The sequence below is a fragment of the Amphibalanus amphitrite genome, unplaced genomic scaffold (assembly GCF_019059575.1).
Source record: "Amphibalanus amphitrite isolate SeventyFive unplaced genomic scaffold, NRLGWU_Aamphi_draft 000350F_arrow, whole genome shotgun sequence".
NCBI classification, from domain to species: Eukaryota; Metazoa; Arthropoda; class Thecostraca; order Balanomorpha; family Balanidae; genus Amphibalanus; species Amphibalanus amphitrite.
This window is the reverse complement of record NW_024881845.1, coordinates 454,486-470,045: the sequence shown is the minus strand read 5'-3', so window position 1 is coordinate 470,045 and position 15,560 is coordinate 454,486. Positions and strand designations below refer to the sequence as shown.

The 15,560-nt window shown below is 49.3% G+C and overlaps 1 protein-coding gene across 3 annotated transcripts in view; it reads right to left on the bottom strand.

The window, feature by feature from the left end:
• Window positions 1-15,560, bottom strand: part of LOC122389246 (adenylate cyclase type 9-like) — a 78,016-nt gene that overhangs the window by 4,373 nt on the left and 58,083 nt on the right. For all 3 annotated transcript variants that reach the window (XM_043381104.1, XM_043381103.1, XM_043381105.1), the window contains 4 exons: window positions 14,338-14,428; window positions 11,443-11,534; window positions 5,272-5,406; window positions 3,988-4,090 (listed from right to left, as the gene is read on the bottom strand). In XM_043381104.1, coding sequence (XP_043237039.1) covers window positions 3,988-4,090; window positions 5,272-5,406; window positions 11,443-11,534; window positions 14,338-14,428 — 421 coding nt within the window. The remainder of the gene's footprint in view (window positions 1-3,987; window positions 4,091-5,271; window positions 5,407-11,442; window positions 11,535-14,337; window positions 14,429-15,560) is intronic.

The window sequence follows — 15,560 nt, the reverse complement described above, 5'->3', positions numbered from 1 at the left end:
GCACAGGTCGAAGAGCCAAACTGTTTTTAGGACCTTGAGCGAAACCATGTCCTGAAACTGAATACCGCGATTTCAATCAACTTTGTCATGTGTAAGGAAAGAATTGTGCGTTTCTTAGAGACGAATGGTTTGGATTGGTTGGGCGCTTTGTGTTCGACAACTGTCCTCGCTTTGCACTTTGATTTTATTAGAGGTGGAATATTGTCGTGTGTTGATAATGATGGATAAGGGCGCATAGCCAACCGGATCCGAGCGTCCGGCTTCGCTGTAGCCGTGTTCATTTGCGATCTCGCGTCCCGTTCTTACGAGCAGTGAGTACTCAGGGGCACTTCTAAGCGGTATTCTGTCTGCGCTGCATGTGTTTGTTATTAATTTTAATTGCTATGCAACATTTGGATGTGCCTTGTCGATCAGTGGTTGTAGAGATAGGATCTTGAATTTTCGCAACCTACGTGTGGAAATATCATGAGTAAATAAAGCCTGTCGGGTGGGACTGTTTTGGAAGGTGGACATCACGCAAAGTAGGATATTTCCAATAACATTTTTGCCGGTAAGCACTTTTGTATTATCTCCTTTGTTGTCACTTGTAATATCCCTATTGCCTAACATGGCCGGACCTGATGTGCATGGATTTCGGGCATGGCTTTGCACCAAAACTCGGGGTTCCAGCGGGGTAATAAAGCTAGCAAAGCTTTAATAATAAAGCTTATAGAGGTAATAAAGGTAATAATTCATCGAACATGGAACCTGTCCTGGTTGATTGTCAGTTACTCGCTTTAAAAAAAAATAAATTAGTGAAGTAATCTGCTTGATAACTTGTCCCCAAGCTGAATGTAAGAGAGCCAGGGGGCAATGTGAACCCCCGCCTCCCACCAAGTTGGATGCGGGTGTGCGGAGGACTAAAAAAAAAACCGTCTGATGGGGGGTGTTGACCAGGTTTTACCCTGCTTTGATGAGCTGCAGTGTTAACAAACGCCAAGGCAAGGCTATCAGCCGAAATTCATGCACATGTCCGGTTCGACGTCCGTCTGTTTGAATGCTCGGAGCTTCACCCTCCTCCGGGCTTTCATATCAGGGGTCTGGGAATACCTCGGGCCTTCTCCTGGTTGCCAACATGAGGGGAGCTGTCCCGATCCGCTATCGGGCTCTCGCCCATGTTGTCGCCAAGCCGTGGTGCTGGCTGCGGCGGGTCTGCCCACTCCCGACGACCCGTGGGACCCATCCGGGAGTGGTTTCATCTGTCGTCTGTTCAGCGGGCTGCGAGGGAGGGGGTGAGACAAAGGGGATGATGGCGGTAGGGGAGGTGGCGCCATGTCTCTGTTCGGTGCAGGGTAGGTTACGCAGGTGAGGTACGCAGTAGGGGGGGGGGGGGGGCAGATATACTGTGTACTACCGCTCGCTCGTGTGGGGATGGTGGACGGATATACTTTGTACCCCCCCACCCCGAAATTCGGGAGGCGTTGACTGCCCAGAGCACAGCGGGGGATGCCTGTGCTAAACTTGTAGCGTAGTGCGATTTGTGTCAATAAATGTTTGCAACGAGCCCTCTGTTTTTACATATTAAAGTATGTTGGCTTGATAAGTTCGCCCGCTCTGGCCTCCTCCCCCGCCGTACTATCTACGCCATAAGTTCGCCCCCTCTGGCCTCCTCCCCCGCCGTACTATCTACACCTGCTCCTCCCTCCCACCTGCATTGGACTCTCTTCTACCTGCCCATCCTCCACATCTACTCCGCTGCTCCCTCACACCCCGCTACCTACCACACACACTTCCACGCTCACCCCTGTTCCCACAACCACTCCCCATTCACACGCCCTCCTGCTCCTCACACGCCCTCCTGCTCCCAGGCGCCACCGCCCATCATGACCTGACCGTTCACGCAAGAACACAGACACACGCTCACGCATCGGCTGCCCACACCCATCCTCACTCCAGCTGCTACATGACCCGGCACACCCCACCGTGACCTGACCCGGACTCGAACCCCGGCCCGCTCACTTGCCATGCCGGCACCCTATCCACTCCCCCGTCCCGGCCACCACCTCCACGCACCCCCAGGTTCGGGTCGTTGGGTCACCGGTCGGGCCCAGACCGCAAGTGGGCGGAGCCACAGGAACACGTGATCGACCGGTCAGGGTCAAGACTGGAAAATTCCGCTGGCAGCGCCGACCTACGTTCAGGTCATTGAGATGAGGGCTAGTGTTTGGTCTCGCTGTGGGTCAGGAGTTCGCATTCTCTCAGGGCACCTAGGGTCACAGAGTGTGATTCGATTTGTTGGAGCGCAATAAACATCAGCCTATTCGCTGGCAATATTGCACCAGTCATAAATGAAAGAGCCAGGCTTTGTCATCCTGTTACACCAGACCCGGCATGCAGTCGGTATTACAACCGGAATGCTTCATACGCTCTGAGAGGCCTCTACTGGACACAGCCCGGTCTTATATCACATTTTGTTCGTAAAAGGGATGGTATTTGTTTCGTTATTTATTTGTGAAGATTCGTATGACGCAACTTTTCGCTCACGCCGTCAGCAACAAATTCAGTTGTGTGTACAACATACACGATACAAGGTCTTCATACGCCAATCACTCTGTCAAATGAACCTATAAAAACGTTACATATACGTCTTCAAGCATTTATTGCAAAACAAGTCAAGAAAACAAGATACGGCAGCAGCAATCCCTGTTTCAAACACAACATTAAAAAAAACATATACCCCTCCTCTTCCACCCACTACGACGATTATAAAACTGACAACCAGTTGAGATAGGGATTCACCCAGCAGCGCGCCGCTCGCGGTTCTCATTGCCCCTCCCCCTCTTTACGGGTGACCGGCCAGTTGCTGGTTGCCAGGCGTCTCCACTACCTGCCGAGCAACAGCGCCCCGCAACACTGGACCTAATCACCTCCTCTAGCCAGTCGTGCGCTCGCAGACCAAAAACAAGTGATCGCTGACGCTCTCATAACCGTCGGACTCGACTCGAGACTGTTGGCCATTCGTAGAGACGCACTGAGTCCCGTCTGGAGTCACTTCTTGCCTCCTCATCTCCCGAGCTGCATCCAGCGCCCGCCAAGCCAGGCAGAGCCGGAGCGAACTGTAGGCTGGGCGTGACAGGCCGCGCTCGGCCGCCTTCCCGAGAGCCGAGGCGAAAAACTCCAGCCAGCGCAGCGCACAGCAATCACTGTGGAGTGTGGCACTCGCACCGCTCCGGGAGCGACGCGTCGACGGAGGCGTGCATTATGAGCTGCGTCGGGCGCGACGCTCTCCATCGCCGGCTGACTGCGCTCGAAACTGATCGGCCGCGCCGGGCGACGGCCGGCCGGGCGCAGACTCACAGTGAAGGATCGATTAGTTGGGCACGTATTTCGACCGAGAGCCTCCGTCGGAGGACTAGGAGGGCCGGGGGAGATGTAATATCCGGACTGGACAGCGAGCGGAGCGCGGCGCTTGACAGGACAACAGGAGAGGAGCGGGAGAGAAGAGATGTGGGTGGGATGGAAGAGCCAGAGATGGGTGAAATAGAATGAAGACGGATCGGACATATTGGAGAGCCGGTGGCAACGCAGATAATGGGCGGCGTAGAATAAAAGTCGCGGAAAATTCAGGAACGGGAGGGAGAACTGCAACGATTCATTTTGGTAGGCACAGCATTTGATATTGGGGATCCGAACAAATCGCATGCAAGAGACCTAAACAGCGCAACAGGTCGATGAGATTTCATACATTGATGTCCAGCACAGAAACAGGCTGAAAGCAGGCGGAGGCAGCCTACAAACACTTATATAAGACGAAATAATGTCGCTTGCAGGTTTTGAAATGATGAGATCTAATACGGTGGCTAGTAAAGTTTTGAGAAAAAAAACTTTGACTGAGCTGCAACTTGCAAGAGTTGTTATAGATGTAAGAAAGGACGAGCCTGGGAAGGTGGCGCCCTCACTGTGGGATGAGATGTCCCTTCCTGAGGTGAGGGCAGGTGGCTGACTCACCGAGGTTGGAGGCGTCCATCAGCGAGGACTGGCTGGAGGTGTAGTAGCCGCTCATCCGGTGGGTCAGCAGGTCGCCCGACTTCATACCGTTCAGCGCCGCGATCTGAGGACGGAGAGCGAGGTGAAAATACGTGGACACAGCAGGGGTGACTGAGGTTTAAAAAGTGATGCATCGCAAGACGATCCGGGGACACAGTGCAGTGGGGTGATACGACGGTACGCTGTAAAATGAACTGAAGATGGACCGAGGTGTGATCTGGGAAGCAACGTATAACGATATGAAGAAAGCATGAAGAAGTAAAACGCTCCAAGGACTTGGATGTCTCAGGGTGGAGATTTTAGGCAATATAACAGCTGAGGACTTAGGTGATATAAGAACAGTGGTGACGGAAGACGAGCTGAGGCGAAACGCGGAACGTCTCCCATTCTCCTCACCCGACCGCTACTCGGCAATGTCATTAGACCAGTGGGACGCAGCACACACAGAGGCACCACAGAGAGCCGTATATCATCACCATGCATTAGCCGGCGGACGTCCGCGCCAGTCAGGTACCGAAGCTCCGGCGGTTCATCAGTCAGTAGCGGCAAACTCGCGCTCAACTATCACTAATTCAGAGCCTCCCCGGCCATAGACCACCCGTGAGCCCGGGCGGCCGCACGGAAAGGTAGCTTGATCAATCACCAGCTGTCTAAGTAACTGAGGAAAACTAGCCAGCCTGGTCACTGGCATTTTTTGGTACGTTCAATAACGCCGCTGACCTTAATTACACGTAATTAACTCCGCGCCGAAATAACCCCACACTCACAAATGAATGAAATGTTGCCATGGAACTGCAATGACTCCCGTGATTAAGTCGTAAAAGCATGCAATCTCGCTTTGCTAAGCCGGCTCTAAGAAGATTACGCTCGGGATCTATTCGCTCGTGTCATACACTAAACTATCCACACAAGCATATAACTCCTCTAAGAACTGGCATACCAGTGCAGATTGTGTCGTCTTTCAAAACACGCACGCTAATTTCACGCTTATCAGCGTTTAAATCCACGTCAACTTCCGCACGCATCCAGCGGTATCTTACTACTCGACACGGCAGGCAGACTGCAACATTTCCGCGTGGTCTGAAATAACCCGACAACACACAACTCTGCTTCTTCGGCTCTCTCTCTCTCTCTCTCTCTCTCTCTCTCTCTCTCTCTCTCTCTCTCTCTCTCTCTCTCTCTCTCTCTCTCTCTCTCTCTCTCTCTTTCTTTTTCTCCCTGCCTCCCTCCCTCCCTCTCTCTGACCTGAGCCTGGATGCTGCTCCGTCGACTGCGAATTCCCGAGTCCTTTCGACTGTTGAACGAGGACATGGAGACGCCGAGCAGTCGGAACTGGGCGGCGTCCACGCCATCATCCACCAGGTCGTCTTCCTCGCCGTCCTGAGAGAAAAAGAAATAGAGGTCACAAAGGGGTCAAACGGAAGTTGCAGAGGGTCGCTATAAAGTCAGAGCTCACGTATGTACTGTCCGAGATTAAAGACGAGTCAAAATAAAGCACAGAGGTTCGGGAGGTTGCGCATGAAATCAATGGGGCATTCCACGTCAAATCAAACACCGAAATCCGTCATCCCCTTCGATTTTTCTGAAAATTTGTAGGCAGACTGGGCATGGTGCAAAACTGAGTTACGTGTAATATTTTCGAAATTTGATAACGTATCGCCGAGATATAGGTCATCGAATATAGCCAAAAATGCCACACATCATTTTTTTTAAATGCTTATAACTCTGGTTCCTTTTCTGGTATCAAAATGATATTAACAGGGTCTTGTAGGCAATTGATAAGGCTTTGATTTTTAATTATAAAATTAAATTGAAGTGACCTTGAAATGCATTTGACCTTGAATTAAAACAGAAAAATTTAAATAGCAAAAAACACGCCACCTTCGATTTGAGTAATTTTTACATATTATGTCCCTCACAATATTCCTAACCATCTGTGAAAAAAATTGGAGTGGGCCATTGATAACTTTCGCGGCAAACGCCGTTTTCATGCATCAACATCACGCAACCGCGCGTGACCTTGAAAGACAGAGTCAAGACATGCTTGCTTGTGTACACTTTCTGAAATGAATGATTGCTGATTAGTGATATCCCAAACTCTGCGAGAATGGAAATGCATAGTCATCGTAGTCAAGCATTCACGTTCCATTGTAAAAGTGTCTCAGGCAAACGGTATTTTGCGGTGAATTTTGAGCCGTGTGGAAATGCATCATGAAATAAATTCAACGAAAACATTATCACGCAACGATAGCTTCACGTCTTTTGATCTTCACTATACGAAAGAACATACATTTTTGAGTATGTATGGGGAATTTCTAGTTAATCCGATAATAAATATGGCAGTTAGAGTTCTGCTAAGAGTAACATGTCGCCGGCTGAGGCGGGATCGGCCGACGCGGGAAACGCAGCAGTCACAATTTTGTGTTTACACGTTCATATTTCAATTGTTTACCAACCTATTTTCAGAATTCTTTCACCATAAGATTGCCTGTACATTTCTTAGTCTTCTCACAAAATTTGACGCGAATCGAACGTAATCAGCGGTAAGGAGCGCGATGTAAAGACGGAACCGTTCCGTTCCGTCCCGGCACAGTCTACAATTCAGGCGGCGCGTAGCGGTCGGCGCCGGCTGCCGGGTCGCCGCGTCGCCGCGGCGACAGGATGTTCACTTTACACCGCTATTACTAGAACAGTTGTGAACCGATTTTCTTATTGCTTGCACGATGAGATGTGCAATTCAATTCTGGACAGGTAGCCATAAGTAATTTCGCATCAATATTATGAGATATTGGCGAAAAACAGGAGGGGTGGGGCGAAATTCACTCTTCCCCCTCCACTGCGCGTGCTAACATACGTTGGCATATGTGCCATTTTCTTCAAAACTTATGAATGGCCCACTCTAATTTTTTCACAGGTTGTTAAGAATATGGTAGGCAATAAAATATATGAAAATGAGCCAAATCGAAGGTGGCGTGTTTTTTGCTATTTCAATTTTTGTGCTTAAGAACAGAGTTAAGCAAATTTCAAGGCCATATATTTAAGTTGATGCAATTCTAAACAAATGCTTAAGAAATTACCTAAACAGTAAGGTTTATTTCATTCAAATCAAACAAGTACAACCAGAGTTATGGTCGTTCAAAAATATAAAGATGCAACATTTTGTAAAAATTTGATGCCCTTTTTTTAGAAGACCTGTGGTCAGAATGTGCAAAAAACATCAATGTAATGTCCGGGGCGACACAGGAACTCGCTCACAAATTTATAATGAAATCGCTGATGGTAAGGTGCAAAACAGCCGATTTTTGTTCGATTTGACGTGGAATGCCCCCAATGTCATACAGGAGATGGATGAGTTAAGAGGTTAGGGAACCATGCAGGAATCAAAGGCTACGCAGGGACAAACTGAAATAGGTCACATAGAGAGCACCAGTGCGAGTCCAAGTCTCAGGGCTCGGAAAATGTAACACAGGGTTCAGATCGAGAGACCTAATGGCAGCAAAAGTCACAGAGGCTGGCATGCCGGGTGATGCATAGGTTAGTCGGTATTCTACAGGCCAAACACGTGTTCAACACCATCACATCGGGTACACCATGCACAGTTCACAGGGTCCCAAGAGTCAGACAGATCATGTGGATCGGTCCGTGAAGATCACCGATGAGTAACAGGCGGGAGCCATACCACGAATACAGGATGTACCAGAATTCGGATAGGTCAGGTACGGGTCACAGCCGGCTACATGGCATACGCGATGACAAAATGTCAGCCACCTGTCAGCCTATGTCAAAAACCTCAAAGAAAAGGGCAAGTGGCGCACACGGTAATTACAGGGTCACTTGATGAGGACTTGGATCCGAAGGTAAAAAAAGAGCCAGTGTCACTATCCATTATTTATGTGCCAATTATTCCTGCTTAACATTGAAGAAAACATCTGCAGTATATAAACAAACCGGCTCTCTTCAAGGTCATCCCTGGACATCAAACAGTTACTGCAGGGGTATGGGCAATCTCCGAACCGCAAGAGAAACTAGCCTTTCCCATGAAGGCATGGGGCGGAAGCGGCGGATTATCCGTCCTAATGTCAATGCCGGACACATATGGATTGTTATGTAAGTTTTGATGCCCATAACTGTCAAAGTGAATGGCGGCCACTAACAGAGTAAAAAAGAACCCCTGTTCCACGACATTTTAATGTTTTGTCGGGATGCATTGACAAACAGATACGGGTGGTTTGGATGTTTTCACGGAGCAGCATATGTAATAAAAAAAATACGCTAGCATGCGTAGTCACGGCACAGCTGTACTAAAATGACTGTAATTCGGCCGAATATAGCACAGTCAATATTGGACGTCTCTGATGGCATATTTGGTATTCGAGGAAATGGCTCCGCTGGCGTCCATTTAAATAACGTGTCTGGTCAGTTTCCACAGAACAATCACACTGAGGCCCATAATAGACACAGCCTGGGCTGCATGTTCCCATTGGGAAAGCCTATTGGGACAGCTAAATTGAGTTCTACCGGGCGCCGAATTCTAGAGAGGACTCTTGATTCAAAAGTATCGCCATAGTAGTGTTCGGGTGGCATTGCCTGATTATGTTTAGAGCCGGGCGCTAAGGCACTTTTGCACCAATAGAGGTCACATTTATTGTTTTGCTTACGATGAATGTGAACTGATTCATTGAAACTGAATGTGAACTTTCAGTTTCCACACATTCAAGAAATGAATGTGTGAAATATATAAGATGAGATGGGATGAGATGTGTTGCATGCTTACAAACAGTACCCTAACTGTAACTCCATTTCCACATATTTATACATCCCAGACGAGTTACAGCAATGTTACACAACCGAACCTATCTAATTTACGGAGCCCCGGGTAGCATTTCCCGTTTATCCATGATCCCAAACAGGACTATCGTGGTCAGACCCAAATTCAGCGAACACCGCTACCATACATCCTGGTCCGTACCGTGATCAATCAGGGGGCTGTATCGGGGACCCCGGAACACCGCCGGTTACATAATGTAATGAGCCGGGTCGGGGCGCTCTGTAGGATAATTTGTCGGTACAGGTTAGGCGACAGATCAAACGTCAGAATTCGCGGATTCGGCGGTAAGGTATCAGAGTGGTAGCACGGTAGATATTAGGGTACTAGGAATGAGTTGAACGGACAGACGAAAGTAACAGGGTTGTATACCAATCAAGTCGATTGAATTGATTGATTTGTTTCAACGCGTATTTTGAGTTGATTGGATTGAGTCGATTGACTTTTCGAGATGACTGGTTGACTGACTCGTTTGACTTTAGCGACTGGTTGACTGATTTGATTCCCGAAAATTAGAGTGACTCGTATGATTGAGTCGATTGAATGGAAAGTTCAAATAAGTTTTAGTTGACAAAAAATAATGACACCAATTGATGACACCAAAGATCACAAAACTACACTGAAAACTGCTTGTTATCACAACTGCAATATGGGGTAGATGGCCAAATAAAGAACAGGGCCTAAACAACATGAACAGCCAACGTTGACTTTCAACTGCAATAACTCAGTTATTGCAACTGCAATAGCTGAACTGCTCCAATCCTGGTGATAGAACCTGGCGATGCACCTACCTTCCTTTCTGCACTCAGCAGGAAACTTTTTTTAAATCCAGATGATAAAGTGCAAGGCCCTATATACTAATAAAGTGTGATTAATTAATAATTCACATCTCCACATCTCCTCAGAAACAACCCACTGAACTCTATAAATATCTGAAACCCCTACAAAAATAACTGAAACAAAAGCGCCGTTTTCGTCTCGCTGATTACGTTTACGTACAATTGATAGCTACTTTGCTGCAATGTTTAATTTGCAGCAGAACGTTTGTTGATCCTTTTCTCCTGAGAGCCTAAGCATAACATATTTAATATATTTCATTTTCCTTAAAATATTTTACCGAATATTATTAAGTGTTTTTATTTCAAATGAAATAATGATTAAAACGAAATTGGTGCTGTACAACCGATTTATCTTATGATGATCTACCATACTACATGATAATCAATGACGTCATCTTACCGCAAAGTCAAAAGAAGTAGAATAAGGATTTATAAAAGCTTAGCATACTTATTGGCAAAACTGGGCAAAACCAAACGTTTTCGTTGTTTCGCAGTCGCGCCGTGCCGTTTTCCCAGAGTCCCTGTCCTCTCCATTTCCTTTTAAATATATTTTTAATCCTCATCCCTATCCCCCAGTCCTAACAGTCTCAAATTGTATTGGAATAAAATGTTTTGAATTCTTCACATAGGTACCTAACATTGACATGCCACGTCCAGAATCGTGGACCGCTAAATGCTTCAAATCTCTTCCTTCCCAATCTGACAACATCCCATGTCTCAAATGCACATTGTGTGGAATGATTTTTCAGGCTGCCCGTCAGTCTCTGTCTAACCGAAAGTCGAAACCGTCACATGCATGATGCAGGTAAGATATTTATTTCTATTTCCCTATGGTTAATATGTTATTGATGCATATTATCCATTAAAATAGACATGATGTAGGGTAAATGGCCAAATCACGAACACTGCCAAAATCCGAGCAGCCAACTTTCAACTGCAATATCTGATATTGAGTGTAAATGGAGTTGGAATATGGCCAAAATTAAATTGACAACTTTTAGGTGAAAGGTGGTGATTTGGGTTAAGGGGCGAGTCAACTACTGGGTCATTTTGCACCCAATAAATGACACTTCTGCTCCAATTCTACCCATTGAACCTCAATATCACGATCCACCTGTCCATCACTAGGTATCCTTCCTTATTACATAGAAAGTTTGAATGGCATGGCAATTTATAATTTTAAATGACAATATTTTTATGTTTCTTCTGTAGGTAGGTAGGTAGGTAGGTAGGTAGGTAGGTAGGTACACCAGACTGCTATGGACACTTTTCCAAGTTGGTGGGGCAAAAAACCTAATGTATGTCTTGGTTTGAGTCGTTTGATTGAGTTGATTGATTCCTTTCATTGTCGCGTTTGAGTCGATTGAATCAATTCCCGAAAACTGCTCTGACTTGATTGATTTGATTGGTTTCCCAAATTTGTCGTGATTGAATTGATTGCTATTGATTGAGTCGTATACAACCCTGGAAAGTAAGCGGTAGATCAGAGGTCCACGTTTCAGTCCGTATGTCCATTTATCAGTCCACTCCAGTTCTGTCATTATTCTGTCTTGTGTCAGGGTCAGGCCAAACGGATCCTAGATCTCCTCTAAATCCCACCAGAACATCAGTGTATCAGTCTCAACAGCCAACAGTCTCAGCAATTGTGTTGGTCCGGCATACAACTATTTCAACCAGTCAGTCTGTTTCGTCCATCCGTCCGTCTCAGTCCGTCACACCATCAGTTCGTCTATCCATCCGTCTCCAACATACCGAGGCAGCTCGCTCCTCGGGCAGTGGTCGCAGGTTACCACTCCCAGCCACCGTGGTGAAGTGGAGCCGGGCGGCGGCGCTCTGACGACGACCTGAGGAATATACGAGGGAGGGAGGCTGGGTCAGAAACGGGGCGGATATCAGTACCCCGGCAGCGGCCTGAGGGGTATACGAGAGAGGATGGCACAGTCAGAACCGGGGCAGAGCTAGGCGGATAGCAGCTCCATGCCTACAGATGAATGATGGGCACAGAGGTGATGTAAAGCATACATACTGGTGTGACCAGAAGCGTCAGAACTCATTGTCAAAGTGTGAACACGAGTACGGGCGCAGTGTCAAAAATGCACAGGTCTGGAACAGAAGGGATAGACGCAGAAGACAGAGGATGTCACAAATAAAGGTCCAAGACGAATTGAAAGATGTGACGGCAAAGTAAAAAGCACATCGGTACAGTACCCTCAAGGTCGTTACTGGTACAACCTTTGTCACCAAATAACAAACTACATGAAGACAAATCACAAATGCACTATTGAGCCAACCACATGAAGGACCAGTCACAGCCATAGCAGAACATACGAGTACAATAATTCCGCCCTGACGGGCGCCTAACGGGACGCCAACCCTGTCAGATTCAGGACTCAAGGACAACATACAAAGGACTCGACAACCTCTGGAAACACATTATGGCGCCTCACGAACAGCCACAAAAACCGCTCGGTGTCGCAGACAATCGCTGTAGCCACACGATAGGTAGGTACAAAACCGGCGAATACGGCAATACTAGAAACATAGAACATTATACGACTAAAAAGGCACTACGTTCAACCTGCAGAAACGATTACACAATGACTAAAACTGAAACGTACACAATGATAGCCGATAGCTCGCATTCACATAATGCTGTAGCATGTCACACTTTTCCTAGCCTATAACGCGCTTTTATCCTGATTTGTTGATTTCATAAACACTACACTAACCACTGCCAGAAACGCATCCTCTTCCTGGTTTCCTACAATTCCCCGCTGTCCCAAAACTACGTCAGACGGTCAGAAATACGCCCGGCCGCAGTCATAACAAACTAACGTAATGCCGGCGGCCGTCCAGACAGGAATATTTACGTGGACGCTGGCGCGGGCAGCACCACCAGAAATAACACCGGAACTCTACGGCTTATGACGGAGACTACTTTGTAACTATCGCACGCGGCACTGGAGGATAACACAAAAGCACGTGTATCATCGCCACCCGATCCGACTTCGCAGCATTGCGCCGCGCGGTCGACCAACACAAACAGACGGTGGCGGGGGTGGGCCACACAAAGCGTCACGAGCCAACTCAAACAGGCCGAAAACGAGCCGACGCAAACAGTGCGCTGGTCGCGGTCAAACTCCAACGCACATATCCACAAACAGACGCGGCTGGGGAGCCCGCGGGCGGGCGGGCGGCGGGGCCATGGGCCGAGCTAGGCCGGTCCAGCAATGGTGGCGGCAAAAGGGCGCCTCATTCTACCGCCAGCTGGCAAACAGGCCTTGAGAGCGCCGGAAGAAGCGCTGGCCACCGGCTGGCGGGCGTGTTGGCCATAGTGCACGGCACGGTATGGTCAACAGAGCACCGCACGGCACGGCGGAGCACGGCCAGTCGACCGGCCCGCCGCCGCGGACGGTCGGGACGGGACGGTACACAGACCGAAATAGCCCGGCCGGGACAGAGGTGTGGGGCAGTGTCGCGTGGGCGGGTGCCACTGTGTGGTGACCTGGGACCCTCCCAGGGACAGGTCAAAGTGTCGTGACCCCCGCCCGGTGCTTGGCGAGGGACTCAGACAACATAGCTGCTCTGTCTGGACATTGACTGGCGTTGACCACTGGTGTCCATGTATTGGGACTACGACAACACGGAAGCAGGTGGAGACGTTTCAGCTGTCGAGGTTGGGAGTGTCGTGGCCAGTTGCACATAGTTGATGCTATTCTGAGCTGAGATACCTGATGCCCAAAGGTTATCAGCTTGTGGATAAAGTTAGCAAAGAAATCACATTTCACATAACACACGAGGGCCAAATCAATCCCCATAGAAATGCTCCCAGCATGCGTGACGCGACATAACGATATTCCGCTAAAAAGCGACACCCCGTTCAGTGACGGTGCTTGCTGGCACCACATTCAAGGCCAGCCCGTTCGTTCATCGGCGGGGCGACCGCTCGGTCGCAGACAGCGCAACGAGCACACTTCACCGGCGCGTTTTTCAGCATAGCCGCCGCCCTTTTCCAAATGCCGCTGCCCAAATCGGGCAGCCGCCGCCCGATCGAGCGCCCATAACGGCCGTTAAGGATTCACAATGACGCACATTGTCCGAGGTATACGTCAGACGCAGACGGAAAACTGCAAAAACTGTTAGCAGAATGTACCGCTCACTTGAGCGTTATTTTTGACAATACTGTCATATTTGGGCGACGTTAGCATACAGGTCGGGCGGTAGCGGCATTGCACGGGCCAAGGATGGGCCGCACATATCTCACTCGTGTTGGAAACCAGCCATTGGACACTGGACAGTTCACACTGGCCAGGTGCTGTAAGTCAGACAGCTCACTCACCAAAGAGACGGACTGCACAGAACAACTCACTCAGGCGGCGTGAAACGGGCCATTGGAAGGGGTAGCTCACACAGACTGGGGACGAGTTCACAAGAGCCATTTACCCTTATCAGTTGTAGACCAGCCACCATACAATCCATATCAACTGAAGTCGAGTTACCAGACAACTCTCATAGGCTGAAGCCAAATTACCAGACAACTCTCATAGGCTGAAGGCGAGCAACCAGACAACTCACATCGGCTGAAGGCGAGCTACCACACATCTCACATCAGCTTAAAGCAATCTCACAACTCACGCTAAGTCTCACCTTTGGCGTCGCGATCTGGTCGCCCGGGCCTCGGCCGCGGGGCGCGCGTGGTGTGAGGGTCCAGGGAGGCGAGCTCGTTCAGAGGTTCCACCTGAAGGTAAACGAGGGGGGAGAGGTCAGCTGCAGGTCGCAAGAGACGATACCAGCAGCGAAAGCCGCATCGAGTTGACATTATCGTTGCAACAAAATTAGAGCACGAAGTAGAAAACGTGAAAAAGTGATGAGATCTGGATAAAACTACTAACGCTGAAGTTCGGGAACGACATTAGGGCATTGAAATAATGTAAAACGATTTAGGGACTGTGGCGAAAAGCCAACAAACAACTCCAGAAAACTGAACCAACTGGTACGGCAATGCCCTCACCCAGGTGAGCAAGGTCAACAAGCCTAATCAACGGTCCCTCGCAGTGCTCTAAAAGCCTGCACTCGACGCCAACTTCTTCTCGAAGCCCTGACGACCTGTTGAGTGTTGACCGAGCTCTCTCGGTCAACGACCTGCCGCTCGAGCACTCAGCAGCGCACACGGTGAAACCACTCGCAAACTTTAACCATTCCTCCCATTCCTCCCTCCCTCCCTCCCCTCTCCTCCTCCAGTCAGCTCGCTCGACCCACCCCACCCAGCCCACTCGTTCGCTCTCCCTGGGCCGCTGCTGGGAACTCCACAACTCTGTCGAGCAGCCCGGCAGCACCGGTGGCCTGACGTCGTCCAGACAGCTCGTCGTCTGGTCCCCTCGGGGACAGGTGGCGACTGCGGCTCGGCGCGTGGCGGAGGTACCGCCCCCGCACGGCGCCGGCCCGCCAGACCCAAAGGAGAACCGCCCGATCAATACTGGGGCACGTAGAGGGAGGAGCGGGGCCAGCCCCGTGGGATGTCCGCACGGCGTCACGCGCAATCCGGCACCAATGAATTGGCTCAACGGCAGATCCTTCACATGTTGCACAGAGGACCAGCGAAGAGCTAGACAGTGTCAGTCGATGAAGAGAGGGGATGGGAGGAAAGAGGAGGGAGAGCACACAGATGACGGCTAGAGGAAGAGGTTGGATGAGGGATGGCGGGATGGTAGACATCCGATCTGAGATGGAGGAAATGCAGACATAAATAAACATAACAACACTGACAGTATCTTCCGGGAATATGAATACACCCGCCCACTCTTCTAGCAGAAGCATGATGAAAGCCTTCCGACAGAATAAAGGGACGGCTGTGCTGATAATTAGAGCCC